General features: G+C 39.4%; 1 protein-coding gene across 1 annotated transcript; it reads right to left on the reverse strand.

Moving 5' to 3' along the window:
• Positions 1-12,709: 12,709 nt before the first annotated feature.
• Positions 12,710-17,291, reverse strand: LOC138854576 (uncharacterized). Its single transcript, XM_070098536.1, has 3 exons — positions 17,268-17,291; positions 15,349-15,460; positions 12,710-14,789 (listed from the first exon to the last, which is right to left on the reverse strand). The coding sequence occupies exons 2-3, from the start codon at positions 15,423-15,425 to the stop codon at positions 13,199-13,201; spliced, it is 1,668 nt and encodes a 555-aa protein (XP_069954637.1). The 5' UTR covers positions 15,426-15,460; positions 17,268-17,291; the 3' UTR covers positions 12,710-13,198.
• Between the last annotated feature and the right edge of the window lie 929 nt (positions 17,292-18,220).

Genomic DNA, 18,220 nt, shown 5'->3' on the forward strand with positions numbered 1-18,220 from the left:
AAGGCTAACCTAAAGACAGCTCAAAGCAAGATGAAACAGAGGTATGACAGAAGTGCACAATTCCGCTCCTTCCATCCAGGAGACAAGGTGTTGGTGCAGGAACCTATACCTGGCCACACCTTGAAAGCTAGATTTACGGGACCTATGCAGATTGTAAGTAGATTATCTGATGTAAATTATGTGGTAGCTCCCATTGATAAGACCTCAAAAACTAAAACTTACCACATTAATCAGTTAAAGTACTTCCATACACCAGATAAAGTCCCAGTAATGACTCTGTCCTCTACCTCTGAGGACAACTCTGACTCTTTGCACTCTATCTCTGAAATTAATATTAAACTTTCAAATTCTGTCCTCCTCAAGGATCCTAGCCCTTTAATGGAGGGATTATCTGAAACGCAAGCAACAAATTTAACTGAGCTTCTACAGTCATATCCTAATATTTTTTCGGATGTGCCGAAAAAATGTACGTTAGGTTACCATGATGTAGATGTGGGAAACTCTAAACCAATTAAACTCTCCCCCTACAGAGCTAATCCTGAAAAGCAAAGGCTACTTCAGCAGGAAGTAGAATTTTTGTTAAAGCATGGTTTAGTGGAGGAGTCCATGGGCTTCACCGTGCATCCTTGTGAAGAAGGCTGATGGAGGGTTTCGTATGTGTACAGACTACCGTAAAGTGAACGAGGTCACAATTACAGATGCTTACCCTCTTCCTCGTCTGGATGACATAATTGACTTTGTGGGTAAGGCTACTTTTGTGTCCAAATTAGATCTCCTCAAAGGCTACTATCAGGTACCTTTGACAGATAAGGCGAAGGAAATCTCTGCCTTCGTAATTCCAGGAGGTCATTATCAATACACAGTTACACCCTTCGGAATGAAAAATTCCCCCTCTTCATTCCAGAAACTTATCCATCAGGCTATTAAAGGACTTGAAGGCACGGCAGCGTACCTAGATGATATTGTTGTGGTGTCTGATACTTGGGATCAACACCTACTTAGACTTAAGGCTCTGTTTGAGACCTTTAAGAGTTCCCATTTAACAGTTAATTTATCTAAATCTTCCTTTGGCCAGGCCACTGTCACTTTTCTAGGCCATGAAGTAGGTAGTGGTAAAGTTGCACCTAAACTTGCTAAAGTTCTTTCTATTAAAGATTATCCAGTTCCTCATGATAGGAAATCTCTTCAACGTTTCCTAGGCATGATAGGATTTTACAGAAGATTCTGTAAGAATTTCTCAGATATTGTAGCCCCTCTTACCTCTCTTACCAGTCAAAAAGTTCCCTTTAATTGGACCTCAGACTGTAACACTGCTTTTAATAAAGCAAAAAGACTATTGTGTACTGCACCCATTCTCTTGTCTCCAGACTTCTCCAAACCTTTTTCATTACAGGTTGATGCTTGTGAGTCTGGGGTTGGGGCAGTACTATTACAAATCGGGAACAACGAGTTGCAGCCTGTAGCATACTTTTCAGCCAAGTTCCAGCCACATCAGAGGGCTTACTCTACCATTGAAAAAGAAGCCCTCGTGCTGGTACTGGCTTTGGAGCATTTCGATGTTTATGTGGGCCAGACATCGCAGGTGGTCACAGTCTACAGTGATCACAATCCTCTAGTATATCTCCAAGCCATGAAGAACCACAACACAAGGCTTATGCGCTGGACGCTAAGGCTGCAACCATATAATCTGTCCATTAAATATATTGCCGGCAAAGAAAATATGTTGGCAGACTCTATCTAGAGTATAATATTTTATTTAGGTTAGGATGTTATTTGTGGTAACCCCTTTTCATGCTCTTTTTTTTATCCCCTGTTGTGGGGTTTTTTTTAGTGAGGGGATGCGGGCTACCGTCCGCCTGTATCTTGGACCTATGCTAGCCTATCTGACTGCTGTCTCACTCTAAGTTTAGGGTTTGGCTTTTGGTCACAAGAAAAGCTGAGCTCTATCTAAGAGTTGGATGGTGGAGAGGAAAGGCGGTCCCATTATTTTGTGCCATGGCGGCACGGTTACCACTGGGAGGTGGCAGCCTAATCCTGAGCCTTCTCGGGGTGGGGGTGTGGCATGCAAAGAGTACGTAACCTTTATTCGGCGCATGTACACACCCTCATTTACAGGCTATCTCCCCCAACCAGCGAACCAGGTTGCTAAGAGTTGATGATGGGGCCCCGTCGTTCAACTAGTGACCAGGTTCTAGCCAATAAGAAGATGGTTTTGGCAATTGCAGAGGTTATGTGGGTACCACTCTCCTGTCTGCCCTTGTCATTCCCATTCTAGAGCTGGTTGAAGCACGGTCTGCTATCTTGTGGCTTCTATTTCTGCTTTGCTTACCGTGGAGTGCACTATACTTATCACTGTACATAGTGTACATATTGCTGTTCTAAACTGGTGAAGGATAATATAAGTCTAAACTTTTTCTACTGTGTTTATTTGCTCCCATTACACCCGGGGTAACAGGCCATTCGGAATCCTGGGTTGTAATACTGGACAAGACCTCTCCAGGAACCTGAGATAAGCTCTCTAGATTTGTGTATAATTCTGACCAGCATTATTTTCATAGATTTAGTTAGAGTGAGGTTTCCTGAGTATGATACACATTAATCTCCAGTCAAATTGGTGAGTGATATTAAGATATATTTTCCTTCTGTTATGTAATTGTGTATATATATAACCATTTATTATTTTTAATATACAGTCCACAAATTTATATATTTACCAGCATTCCTGGTGATGTATATTTCATTTATGATTAATAGGTCCAGAGCAACTTGTGGATATGACAGTGGTAGGTATCGAAGGGGGACATTTTTTGCGACCTAGGTGTCCCAAATTGTCTAACTGATAAATAATAATTATCTGTTCATTTACTGTTATGTACATAAGGATACATTCAGCTAAATGCAATTTTCCATAAGAGCGTTGGTAAAACTATACTCTCATACATTCCCCTCTTTGCCTCCAAGGACAAAGTTATTTGTCTCCACAGACTCCTAAGTGCACCGCTCACCCTTTTCCCCTCATCAATTCTATGATTCACCTCATCTTTCATAGACCCATCCGCTGACACGTTCACTCCCAAATATCTGAATACATTCACCTCCTCCATACTCTCTCCCAGGTATGGAGCTAATGTTAAAATTGTGAAAATGATGTATCTTGCTTATATTAGATCATTGGTTGATTATGCGGCGCCACTACTTGCACTCGTGTCTGACTGGAAGCTTGGAGGGCTGGAAAAACTGCAAAACGAAGCAATGAGGATCATCCTAGGATGCCCTCGTACTGCCAAAATTTTAAATATGCGGAAAGGACTTAATATTCCAAGCATTAGAGATCGTGTTACTGAAAGAAATATCCTTATTTGGGTCAATATGCTTAGGCTAGCCCATTCAAACCCCTGCAGAGAAGCCCTCCAAACTTTCCTCAGCACTGGTGAACATCCTTCCAGATGGATCGAAAAAACTGGAACCGACCTCCGCATGAACCAGCTACATGATCTATATCAAGTTGGACAACAGAGACATTTCCCTGCTCCATGGGATATTACCCCATTCCAAACTACCATTCCTCCATTTCCCCCCAACTCTTCTTAAATCACAACCAAAGCTTCGTCTTGAAGCCAAACATGATGCCTTAAGCTGTATTGATAACTTAGTCACACAGAACACTCTTTCACAAATTATTTACGTCGATGGTTCTGTTCACCAGTCCACTGGTGCAGCTGGTAGTGCTGCTGTTGTCACACAGAGTGATGGCTCTCATAAAGAAATTGGAGCACGCATCAATAATTGGGCCTCTACCCTTCAAACAGAACTGTTTGCCATACTCCTTGCACTCAAATGTGTCCATGTATCTAAGGTTGACACTTTAATTGTAACTGATTCTCTGTCATCCATAAATGCTCTCAACTCATTAAGTATAAATTGTGGCATGCTTGTGTCAGAAGCCAGACATAGGTATGGTAAGATTGTGGACAGCGGAGTCAGAGTGCACATGCTGTGGATTCCATCTCACATTGGTCTTCACATGCATGATAGAACTAATAAATTGGCTAAGCTGTATGCTTTCAAAGAGGGGGTAGATTACAATCTTGGGTTGTCAGTTAGCAGTTTGAGAACAATAATACGAAAAGAACTTCAACTGAACTTTATTGACTTAAGACTTAGGGAGATTGACACAAGTCAGTCCATCTATCATCATTCCATCATGCAGGAGGAGCCACATGTCTATGGTGCATCCAACAAGATAAGCAGACTCTACTGCCCGGCTCCGGCTGGGTTACAAGTATCTATGGCAGGTTAAATCACCACCACCAGATGTAGACCAAACGAAATGTAAACTTTGCCAGATGGACTATTGTCACACCCTGCGTCATTATGTACTGGAGTGTGATTAAATTAATGAATTTAGAAAACTCACTCAGAAATGTTCAAGAAATGGCAAAGTATTTTATCCACAGTGGTATATTACAGACCATTCTGGAGAAATACCCTGACTTTGCTAGCTGTAAATAATGCATTACCATGTGAGTGTGTGTGTGTGTGTGTGTGTGTGTGTGTGTGTGTGTGTGTGTGTGTGTGTGTGTGTGTGTGTGTGTGTGTGTGTGTGTGTGGGTGGGTGTGTGGGTGGGTGGGTGTGTGTGAGGGCGTGTGTGGGTGTTGGTGTGTGGGTGTGCGTCCTTGTATGTATGCATATATTTGTACGCTCCTGTGCATATGTCCGTGCGTGCGCCCTCGTGTGTATGTGTGTGCGCGCGCGCTAGTGTGGGTGTATGATCCACTTAATATTTGTATTTATAACTCATTACAATTGTGACCAGGTGTGGACGTATCAGTGGTTCATTACTTTGTAATTTGTTCATGACTGTAAACATGTATAGGAATGAGGCTGATTCATTACCTCTGTAACTTGCCATGATTGTGACCAGATCTACCTGGAGTTCATTACCTTTGTAACTAGTTCAGCTATCATAACTTTGGGGTCCAGTCACTGGACCCATTATGTACCTTTGTAATCTTTTGACTACCGCCCACAGGATGGGTATGGGGTGCATAATAAAGATATTAAACTAAAATGTGTGTGTGTGTGTGTGTGTGTGTGTGTGTGTGTGTACTCACCTATTTGTGGTTGCGTGTGTGTGTGTGTGTGTGTGAGTGTGTCAGTGTGTGTGTGTGTATGAGTGTGTGTGTGTGTGTGTGTGTGTGTGTGTGTGTGTGTACTCACCTAATTGTACTCACCTAATTGTGGTTGCAGGGGTCGAGACTCAGCTCCTGGCCCCGCCTCTTCACTGATCGCTACTGGATCCTCTCTCTCTCTGCTTCCTGGGCTTTGTCATACCTCTTCTTAAAACTATGTATGGTTCCTGCCTCCACTACTTCACTTGCTAGGCTATTCCACTTGCTGACAACTCTATGACTGAAGAAATACTTCCTAACGTCCCTGTGACTCGTCTGAGTCTTCAGCTTCCAGTTGTGACCCCTTGTCCCTGTGTCCCCTCTCTGGAACATCCTATCTCTGTCCACCTTGTCTATTCCCCGCAGTATCTTGTATGTCGTTATCATGTCTCCCCTGACCCTTCTGTCCTCCAGTGTCGTCAGTCCGATTTCCCTTAACCTTTCCTCGTACGACATTCCCTTGAGCTCTGGGACTAGCCTTGTTGCAAACCTTTGTACTTTCTCTAACTTCTTGACGTGCTTGACCAGGTGTGGGTTCCAGACTGGTGCTGCATACTCCAGTATGGGCCTAACATACACAGTGTACAGTGTCTTGAACGATTCCTTATTGAGGTATCGGAACGCTATTCTCAGGTTTGCCAGGCGCCCGTATGCTGCAGCGGTTATTTGGTTGATGTGTGCCTCCGGTGATGTACTCGGTGTTATGGTCACCCCAAGGTCTTTCTCCCTGAGTGAGGTCTGTAGTCTTTGTCCACCTAGCCTATATTCTGTCTGCGGTCTTCTTTGCCCCTCCCCAATCTTCATGACTTTGCATTTGGCTGGATTGAATTCGAGGAGCCAGTTACTGGACCACATGTCCAGCCTCTCCAGGTCTCTTTGCAGTCCTGCCTCATCCTCGTCCGATTTAATTCTTCTCATCAACTTCACGTCATCTGCGAACAGGGACACTTCAGAGTCTATTCCTTCCATCATGTCGTTCACATATATCAAAAATAGCACTGGTCCTAGAACTGACCCCTGTGGGACCCCGCTCGTAACAGGCGCCCACTGTGATACCTCTTCACGTACCATGACTCGTTGCTGCCTCCCTGTCAGGTATTCCCTTATCCATTGCAGTGCCCTTCCTTTTATGTGTGCCTGATCCTCCAGCTTCTGCACTAATCTCTTGTGGGGAACTGTGTCAAAGGCCTTCCTGCAGTCTAGGAAAACGCAATCTACCCAACCCTCTCTCTCGTGTCTTACTTCTGTTACCTTGTCATAAAACTCCAGGAGGTTTGTGTGTGTGTGTGTGTGTGAGTGTGTCAGTGTGTGTGAGTGAGTGTGAGAGAGTGTGTGTGTGTGTGTGTGTGTGTGTGTGTGTGTGTGTGTGTGTGTGTGTGTGTGTGTGTGTGTGTGTGTGTGTCAGTGTGAGTGTGTGTGTGTGTGTGTGCGTGCGTGTGTGTGTGTGTGTGCGTGCGTGTGTGTGTGTGTACTCACCTATTTGTACTCACCTATTTGTGGTTGCAGGGGTCGAGTCCTAGCTCCTGGCCCCGCCTCTTCACCGGTTGCTACTAGGCCCTCTCTCTCCCCGCTCCATGAGCTTTATCAAACCTCGTCTTAAAACTGTGTATGGTTCCTGCCTCCACTACGTCATTTTCTAGGCTATTCCACTGCCTTACAACTCTATGACTGAAGAAATACTTCCTACTATCTCTCTGACTCATTTGTGTCTTCAACTTCCAATTGTGGCCTCTTGTTTCTGTGTCCCCTCCCTGGAACATCCTGTCTTTGTCCACCTTGTCTATTCCACGCAGTATTTTATATGTCGTTATCATGTCTCCCCTGACCCTCCTGTCCTCCAGTGTCGTCAGGCCGATTTCCCTTAATCTTTCTTCATAGGACATTCCCCTTAGCTCTGGAACTAACCTTGTCGCAAACCTTTGTACTTTCTCTAGTTTCTTGACGTGCTTTATCAAGTGCGGGTTCCAAACAGGTGCTGCATACTCCAGTATGGGCCTGACATACACGGTGTACAGTGTCTTGAATGATTCCTTACTAAGGTATCGGAATGCTGTTCTCAGGTTTGCCAGGCGCCCATATGCTGCAGCAGTTATCTGATTGATGTGTGCTTCCGGAGACATGCTCGGTGTTATACTCACCCCAAGATCTTTCTCCTTGAGTGAGGTTTGCAGTCTTTGGCCACCTAGCCTATACTCTGTCTGTGGTCTTCTGTGCCCTTCCCCTATCTTCATGACTTTGCATTTGGCAGGATTAAATTCGAGAAGCCATTTGCTGGACCAGGTGTCCAGTCTGTCCAGGTCTCTTTGAAGTCCTGCCTGGTCCTCATCAGATTTAATTCTCCTCATTAACTTCACATCATCTGCAAACAGGGACACTTCTGAGTCTAACCCTTCCGTCATGTCGTTCACATATACCAAAAATAGCACTGGTCCTAGGACCGACCCCTGTGGGACCCCGCTCGTCACAGGTGTGTGTGTGTGTGTGTGTGAGAGAGAGAGAGAGAGAGACTCAATAATCAATATTTGCACCAATAACTCATTCCAGTTGTGACCGGGTGTGGAAGTGTGAATTGCTCATTACACTATAATTTGTTCATGATTGTAGCCATGTATAAACGTAAGTAACCATTCTTACAGAATTCATTACCTTTGTAACTTGTGAGCTCATTACCTTTGTACCTAGTTCAGCTATCAAAACTTTAGGGGCCCAGTCCCTGGACCCATTACGTACCTCTGTAATCTGTAAATACCTTTGTAACTTGTCATGATTGTGACCAGACCTACCTGGAGTTCATTACCTTTGTAAATTGTGAGTTCATTACCTTTGTAAATTGTGAGTTCATTACCTCTGTAACTTGCTCAGCTATCAAAACTTTGGAGTCCAGTCCCTGGACCAATTATGTACCTCTGTAATCTTTTGACTACCGCCCACAGGATGGGTATGGGGTGCATAATAAACATATTAAACTAACTCCCTCCAATCTGATATCCAATCTTTCATCACCTAATATTTTTGTTATCCTCATAACCTTACTCTTTCCTGTATTCACCTTTAATTTTCTTCTTTTGCACACCCTACCAAATTCATCCACCAATCTCTGCAACTTCTCTTCAGAATCTCCCAAGAGCACAGTGTCATCAGCAAAGAGCAGCTGTGACAACTCCCACTTTGTGTGTGATTCTTTATCTTTTAACTCCACGCCTCTTGCCAAGACCCTCGCATTTACTTCTCTTACAACCCCATCTGTAAATATATTAAACAACCACGGTGACATCACACATCCTTGTGTGACGTCAAGTATATATATATGTAGTGCCGAATATGTAAAACTGGTCAATTAGCAAGAACTCATTTAAAATTAAATCCTTTCTGAAATTTTCTCTTATACGTTTAAAGATTTATTTTTTCATTAGTGTTAATATAAAAAAATTAATTTTGCACCAAAAGAATCTTAGAAAACTTACCTAACCTTATTATAACAAGAGCAATTTATTTTAACCTAACCAAACTAAATATATTTTAAATACGTTTACAATAATTTAATACTAAACAAACACAATAAAAATATTTTTTTCGTTAGGTTCAGAATGATTTTGGTTAAATTATTGCATACACAAATTTTCACTTGTCCTATATGGCAAGATGAGCGTTACTATTTAAGCTAAGATCGCAAGTTCTGCCTATTCGGCACGATATATATATATATATATATATATATATATATATATATATATATATATATATATATATATATATATATATATATATATATATATATATATATATATATATATATATATATATATATATATATATATATATATATATATATATATATATATATATATATATATATATATATATATATATATATATATATATATATATATATATATATATATATATATATATATATATATATATATATATATATATATATATATATATATATATATATATATATATATATATATATATATATATATATATATATATATATATATATATATATATATATATATATATATATATATATATATATATATATATATATATATATATATATATATATATATATATATATATATATATATATATATATATATATATATATATATATATATATATATATATATATATATATATATATATATATATATATATATATATATATATATATATATATAACAAATATAATGTCGTGCCGAATAGGCAGAACTTGCGATCTTGGCTTAAATAGCAACGCTCATCTTGCCATATAGGACAAGTGAAAATTTGTGTATGCAATAATTTCGCCAAAATCATTCTGAACCTAACGAAAAAATACATTTCACTGTGTTTGTTTAGTATTAAATTATTGTAAACAAATCTAAAATATATATAGTTCGGTTAGGTTAAAATAAATTGTTCTTGTTATAATAAGGTTAGGTACGTTTTCTAAGATTCTTTTGGTGCAAAATTAAATTTTTTTACATTAACATTAATGAAAAAAAAAATATCTTTAAACGTACAAGGGAAAATTTTAGAAAGGACTTAATTTTAAAAGAGTTCTTGCTAATTGACCAGTTTTACATATTCGGCACTACATATATATATATATATATATATATATATATATATATATATATATATATATTTATATATATGTATATATATATATGTATACATATATATATATATATATATATATATATATATATATATATATATAAATATATATATATATATATTTTTTTTTCAACAAGTCGGCCGTCTCCCACCGAGGCAGGGTGACCCAAAAAAGATAGAAAATCCCCAAAAACAAAATACTTTCATCATCATTCAACACTTTCACCACACTCGCACATTATCACTGTTTTTGCAGAGGTGCTCAGAATACAACAGTTTAGAAGCATACACATATAAAGATACTCAACATATCCCTCCAAACTGCCAATATCCCAAACCCCTCCTTTAAAGTGCAGGCATTGCACTTCCCATTTCCAGTACTCAAGTCCGACTATATGAAAATAACCGGTTTCCCTGAATCCCTTCACTAAATATTACCCTGCTCACACTCCAACAGATCGTCAGGTCCCAAGTACCATTCGTCTCCATTCACTCCTATCTAACACGCTCACGCACGCTTGCTGGAAGTCCAAGCCCCTTGCCCACAAAACCTCCTTTACCCCCTCTCTCCAACCCTTTCGAGGACGACCCCTACCCCGCCTTCCTTCCCCTATAGATTTATATGCTTTCCATGTCATTCTACTTTGATCCATTCTCTCTAAATGACCAAACCACCTCAACAACCCCTCTTCTGCCCTCTGACTAATACTTTTATTAACTCCACACCTTTTCCTAATTTCCACACTCCGAATTTTCTGCATAATATTTACACCACACATTGCCCTTAAACAGGACATCTCCACTGCCTCCAACCGTCTCCTCGCTGCTGCATTTACCACCCAAGCTTCACACCCATATAAGAGTGTTGGTACTACTATACTTTCATACATTCCCTTCTTTGCCTCCATAGATAACGTTTTTTGACTCCACATATACCTCAACGCACCATTCACCTTTTTTCCCTCATCAATTCTATGATTAACCTCATCCTTCATAAATCCATCCGCCGACACGTCAACTCCCAAGTATCTGAAAACATTCACTTCTTCCATACTCCTCCTCCCCAATTTGATATCCAATTTTTCTTTATCTAAATCATTTGACACCCTCATCACCTTACTCTTTTCTATGTTCACTTTCAACTTTCTACCTTTACACACACTCCCAAACTCATCCACTAACCTTTGCAATTTTTCTTTAGAATCTCCCATAAGCACAGTATCATCAGCAAAAAGTAACTGTGTCAATTCCCATTTTGAATTTGATTCCCCAAAATTTAATCCCACCCCTTTCCCGAACACCCTAGCATTTACTTCCTTTACAACCCCATCTATAAATATATTAAACAACCATGGTGACATTACACATCCCTGTCTAAGACCTACTTTTACCGGGAAGTAGTCTCCCTCTCTTCTACACACCCTATCCTGAGCCTCACTATCCTCATAAAAACTCTTTACAGCATTTAATAACTTACCACCTATTCCATATACTTGAACATCTGCCACATTGCTCCTCTATCCACTCTATCATATGCCTTTTCTAAATCCATAAACGCAATAAAAACTTCCCTATCTTTATCTAAATACTGTTCACATATATGCTTCAATGTAAACACCTGATCTACACATCCCCTACCCACTCTGAAACCTCCTTGCTCATCCGTAATCCTACTTTTCTTCTGTCTTACCTCTAATTCTTTCAATTATAACCCGTACCTGTACACTTTTACACTTTTGCTGGTGTACTCAGTAAGCTTATTCCTCTATAATTTTTACAGTCTCTTTTGTCCCCTTTCCCTTTATATAAAGGGACTATACATGCTCTCCGCCAATCCCTAGGTACCTTCCCCTCTTTCATACATTTATTAAACAAAAGTACCAACCACTCCAACACAATATCCCCCCCTGCTTTTAACATTTCTGTCATGATCCCATCAGTTCCAGCTGCTTTACCCCCTTTCATTTTATGTAATGCCTCACGTACCTCCCCCACACTTACATTCTGCTCTTCTTCACTCCTAAAAGATGGTATACCTCCCTGACCAGTGCATGAAATTACTGCCTCTGTTTCTTCCTTAACATTTAAAAGTTCCTCAAAATATTCTCGCCATCTACCCAATACCTCCATCTCCCCATCTACTAACTTCCCTACTCTGTTTTTAACTGACAAATCCATATTTTCCCTAGGCTTTCTTAACTTGTTTAACTCACTCCAAAATTTTTTCTTATTTTCATTAAAATTTCTTGACAGTGCCTCTCCCACTCTATCATCTGCTCTCCTTTTGCACTCTCACCACTCTCTTTACCTTTCTTTTACTCTCCATGTACTCTGCTCTTCTTATAACACTTCTGCTTTGTAAAAACCTCTCATAAGCTACCTTTTTCTCTTTTATCACACCCTTTACTTCATCATTCCACCAATCACTCCTCTTTCCTCCTGCCCCCACCCTCCTATAACCACAAACTTCTGCCCCACATTCTAATACTGCATTTTTAAAACTATTCCAACCCTCTTCAACCCCCCCCACTACTCATCTTTGCACTAGCCCACCTTTCTGCCAATAGTCGCTTATATCTCACTCAATATATATATATATATATATATATATATATATATATATATATATATATATATATATATATATATTAATATATATATATATATATATATATATATATATATATATATATATATATATATATATATATATATATATATATATATATATATATATGTGTGTGTGTGTGTGTGTGTGTGTGTGTGTGTGTGTGTGTGTGTGTGTGTGTGTTAAAATTCATGAGTGACTAACAATTCAATGGTGTGATGAAAATCCGATCCCAGAGTACTTCAAGAGGCTAGTAATTCTAGAACCAGACCGTGGTTTCGAAAACTGACCCGTCCAGTGAATTGAAACATTTTCAGAGATATGAATTTTTTTTAATATATAAAAATATAAGGAAACAATGGGCTACACTGCACAATCTCAATGAACTAATATTTTACAAAAATTTAAAACAACTCTAGTAGGCTACAATATAATAAAAAATTATAGGCTAATCTGAAATTTCTATGAACTAAATATAATTATGGTGTCTAATTTGTTATATGAATCTCCTTTTCTAAATATTTTCCCAAATTACAAAACTAAAATTCGTATATCGAAATTAAATATAACAATTTATTTTATAAAACTTTGTAAATCCTTAATTTCATTGGAGTAAGTTACCAATCAGCGACACTAATTAACTTTTCTGTTTATATACATCCTTTGAGCATCACTGTGCTGAGGCTGCTGTATTTGCTTCCTAAATAATACTTTGGTAATTCTTTGAAATCCTCGTAATTATATCTGTGTTGAAGTTTCTGATACAGTGATAGGCTCATAATTATCACTTGGATGTTACTGATTTTTCCTTCACATTTTGAGATTCGCACTCCTATTTTTCACTAGGCATAAACCACGAAATACATGCCTTGAAAAATGAACGAAACTGCACGTCTTCACTCTGAATCCCAACAACGCTAGATACCTGACAGTGAAAAGCGGAGGTACAGGCTGCAAACCTTTTTCTTTCCAAAACTTATTCATTTCTGACAACAGAACTTTTCTGCTAACAGTATCCCTTGGGTTTCCAGTAAGTTTTACCATCTGGTTGAAAAACATCTTTATTGAAAGCTCTTCCGGAGTAACTGCCGGCTCATGATGTGTATGTCGAAATTTTCTTATCTTCTGACATGATGTTTGTTTCACGGTATCATCTACATTCAGGAACTTCACTCCAAGAAGAACATAATTCACAAAACTACGTCTAATTCTCTCTTGTACCAGAACTCCAGAGCGCCAGAGGTGCCACACAACCAATGGCAACCAAGCGGCATTCATGTTACGCTGTTTACAAAATGCTGTGTAAAACAGCATGAAATCTTTGCGACAGACAACGTCATTTTTCTTCCCTGTAATCTGCAAGTGCCATGAGCAGAATGATTCCAGAGACTGCATGCCAGGATAATAGCAAATTTTTTCCAGGACATTGACGCCATCCCGGAGAAATTTGCTGGTATCCGGTTCAGAGTGTTGCCAAGTGTTCTGCACCGAGTTCTTTGTGACAGAAGCTCGCGCTTTATATGTGGCTGTTACTGGTAACCTCACAGCTAAATGATCAATGGGCGGAGAATCAAGTATAACCTCTGAACTAGGATCATTATGACTAGAAGTTGGCTGCTGGAGTGTGTTCACTGGATGAGGTTTAGGCAACCAAACAGGCTGAGGAACTTGTTTAACAGCAGTGGGAGGATACCCAAGGATTATAACATCTGGAGATGATTCTTGGGTTTCACCACTATGTATGAGTAATCCTGCAATTCCATAGCTATCTTCAAATTTATAGGTTATGGCCAATCCCAAGGACCAAAGGTGAAATAAAATGGGCGTTACCAATGCAATTTGGGAGTTATGCACACAACAAAATGTTGTGTAAGCTGCAAACAGATTACCTCGACTCACTTGATCAGAAATGTTGTGAGTGATGATCAAATGTTTACTCAAAAAGGCCTCAAATGACTCCCGGCCTGGATACTGCCATGCGAAGGATGTTCCCGACTTCTTACATTTCTCGATCATGCCATCAGTGTGAGAAGTTCCTGGTAATCCGCTGTCCTGGTGAACTATAGATTGGGATGGGAAGTTAGAGTAGATAACTGACTTTGCATTTAATTCCGTGAGGAAAATCACACCCAGGAGTGAAGGATACTGGAAACTGTTGTACTGATCCTCAGTGGGTTCTTGGAATAACCCAAGAAATGAGAGATGCTTACAGGTATCCTGAGGATCTGCAATAAACGTACGTTTGTTGCTGCAGAAAATAGCATATCTTATCTGCAGGACATCTAAATTCATTCTGTCCTTCCTATCTCCCGTGAATAAAACATTTTCAACAAAGAACTTTTCAAAGGAGCAGCGTGAAAAATATCTCACAGAAAAGGACTGCACGAACTTCTGGAACAAGCTGCGAAAGAAATGTAATAGAGCATAAGAACATTAATAGATTATTCACATTTTGCCGCTGAAGCGGCTAGTTAATTGTGTACTCCCATACTCATCTTGTGGACGGCAGCGCTAGAGCATATTGATACACAAAAGGCAAGCAAAAATATTCAGACTCCACTGTAAAGTAAGAATACAGTGTAGCATATATTCAATACTTGAAAATGGGAGTGCAAAAAAACCACGTTACATAAATATTTATATCTATATAGCCTGTGCACCCTGTGAGATTCAGTAATATTTTTATTGTATACTACGATGAACACTGCAGGACAACTAGTAGTGTAACAGACATCGTTGACATCCATGAACTCAACAATTTGTTTCAAGTTTGCACCAAAAATAATTTAGCAACTCACCTATAAGCTTGCTAAAACCTCATTTAGGAAGAACTAATTTATTTAGTATTAACATAAATTAAATACATTTATTTCAAGATGTTCAGGCTCATTTTAGCAGAAGTATTGCAACTGAATTTAACATGGACGACTCTGCTTAACCATCAAGCCAGGAAGACATACCTAGTTATTTTTAGTCTTTCTTTCTCTTCCCTATCTTCTGTATTTTCTTTGCAAAGGTCTTTCCCACCGCTGTCCATGTCTCCTTTGATGCTCTGGTCTTCGTGGAATTTAACTGCAAAAAATGCATGCATGTAAATAAACAAATGCTATGTAACTGAAGCATGTGATAATAGCAACTCGATGTCAATGTTTTCTGATACATTGTTTATAGAATACTGCCTCAGTCGGGTCCCAGAGAGCAACTATTTAGGGAGATACTCCGTGGTCATGAATACTCGCTAATTTAATATTTTTATTATGCACCCCGTACCTATCCTGTGGCGGTAGTCAAATTACAGAGGCACATAATGGGTCCAGGGACTGGGTCACAAGTTTTGACAGCTAACAAGTTACAGCGGTAATAAGTGCAAAACGGAAGCCTGTTCAATGTTTCAGATATGATATCATGTCATTCCTCGTAGCTTCGTAAATATATAAGATGGTAGGATTCTTTTTCCACTCTAGCAGGCCTAATACAATTATACGCCTTTGAAAATAAACTAATAAATTAAATATGGTTCGATCACATTAAACATGAAGCAAAGTATCTCATCACATATCCTATACCTAGTATATCCCACGATATATATTTTTTTTTCAAAGCACCGGTGGTATCCCACCAAGGCTGGGTGACCTATAAGGAAAAACGAAAGTTTTTCTTTACAGATAGGGTTACTAGCCTTGTTCCCGGCATTTCAGTTGCCTCCTACGACACATGACTTACGGAGGAAGAATTCTTTTCCACTTCCTCATGGAGACAAAAGGAATATAAAACAAGAACTACTAAGAAAACAGAAGAAAACTCAGATGGGTGTTTACCTGGAGTTTACCTGGAGAGAGTTCCGGGGGTCAACGCCCCCGCGGCCCGGTCTGTGACCAGGCCTCCTATATACAAATGCGTGTACATGCATGTGTAGTGTGACCTAGGTGTAAGTAGAAGTAGCAAGATATACCTGTTGTCTTGCGTGTTTGAGAGAAAAAAAGACACAAGCAATCCTATCATAATGCAAAGCAATTACTGGTTTCCGTTTTACATTCATTTGGCAGGACGGTTGTACCTCCTGGCTGATTGCTTGTCTACCAACCTACTACCTACATTTTTTTATATAAAAATAAAATGTCTTCCTTCAAGGCACCTCCCATGAAATAGTAAAAATAGTATGGGATACGACAGGTTGGAAAATACAAAAGGACGCAAAATACAAACGCCAGAACGTTTTATTGGGGGTATTTTAGTATAGGTCCCATGAGTAAAACGAGTCTAATAAAACGTCGTATTGTTTGAAATTTTAAGCCTTTCAATCCCCCATGGAGTCTGTTTTTTTTTTTTTTGCCCTATAATAGCTTAATTGCTACTAGAAAAAAAATTACTCCCTATACAACCTATGTTTGTAACTACGGTAAACAGAGTATACATAGCCACTCGTCTTCAGTATATCTGGGGGAGGTCCTAAACCCGTAGGGGCTGTAGCGCATGTAGGGGAATGACATTTGTGTTATGAATGATCGAAAGAACAGTTGTAATTCCTTGCTTCAACAGCCCCTCTGAAAAAAAAAAGGCACCTCCCTCGATTCATGTCAACGAAATCTCAACAACTGCTCTATTGTTTTCATGGTAAAGTGCAAACCCGTAAAGGTCATACAGGACCTGGGAATGGAAGATAATCAGGTTTGATCAAATGAAGGGTGGCTCAAGTTTCTTGGATCTTATCACCGAATTTCCTCCATTGAAGTCAAAGTCCGGCATCTCACCATCCTGCATATATGTATACACAGTGTTTGCATGCCTTATTCACTCCACAAGATATTATTAAGTATAAATTTAACGCAGGGGCTGGAATTACAAAAAAAATCTATGGGAAAAACAGAGAATCACTTACGTAGTCTCCCGCTTCTCTGCCTCGTTGATACATTTTATCAACAACAAAAATGTATGTGGATTTAATTTACCAGTATGAAAAATATGTTATTTAGCTAAGCAAAATAAAATTATGTGTGATTTAACTCAACAGAATAAAAATATATCATTTAATTAAGAATTTTAGAAAAATATATTTCAAATTTATCTCCATGTTGACATTCTCAACGAAGATCAATTAGACACTTATGCAATATCTGGGCTTTTTTTTTTTTTGTAGAGGTTTCGCCATCCAGTGACTTTATCAGTACAAATTTAAGAACATAATTGGAAGACAGTAAGAAATGTATACCAAAGGTGTCCCGTAGCTCGCTTTATAACTCGCTCTGTTATCAAAACTTTGGGGCCCAGTCCCTGGGCCCATTATGTACGTCTATAATCTTTTGACTACCGCCCACTAAACTCACACACTGAGGTCCGAGGTTCGAATCTCCTCCGGTACGGCTGGAAAACATTAGGAACGAGTTCCCATAAGACACCTACTGTCCCTGTCCATCAGTTTAAAATGGTACCTGGATGTTAGTCGACTGGTGTGGGTCACATCCTGTGACAAAACTGGCCTAATGGGCTCGGGAAAACAAGGCCTAACGTTCACGACAATCAAAACGACAGTAGTGGGCAAAGCTCCGCCGGGACACTGCCCACTTGACACCTAGCCAGCGTATAATACCACGTAGTGATCCATGTGGAGGAGGGGGGAAGGGAATTATTATGGGGGAGCGCTAAACCCGTAGGGATTATACAGCACCTGTGGGGAGGATGGAAGGCATTCAGAGAATTGGAGCAGTGGTCCACTTCCCTAGATCACCCCTAGAGGGGACAATGTGGAGGACCCCTCACCTGAGGGCTTTTCTGCATGGATTTAAATGTACTTGCCTGATCATATTAACACTAACGGGGGCATTTCTTTCGATG

Source organism: Cherax quadricarinatus, chromosome 4 (assembly GCF_038502225.1).
Source record: "Cherax quadricarinatus isolate ZL_2023a chromosome 4, ASM3850222v1, whole genome shotgun sequence".
NCBI lineage: Eukaryota > Metazoa > Arthropoda > Malacostraca > Decapoda > Parastacidae > Cherax > Cherax quadricarinatus.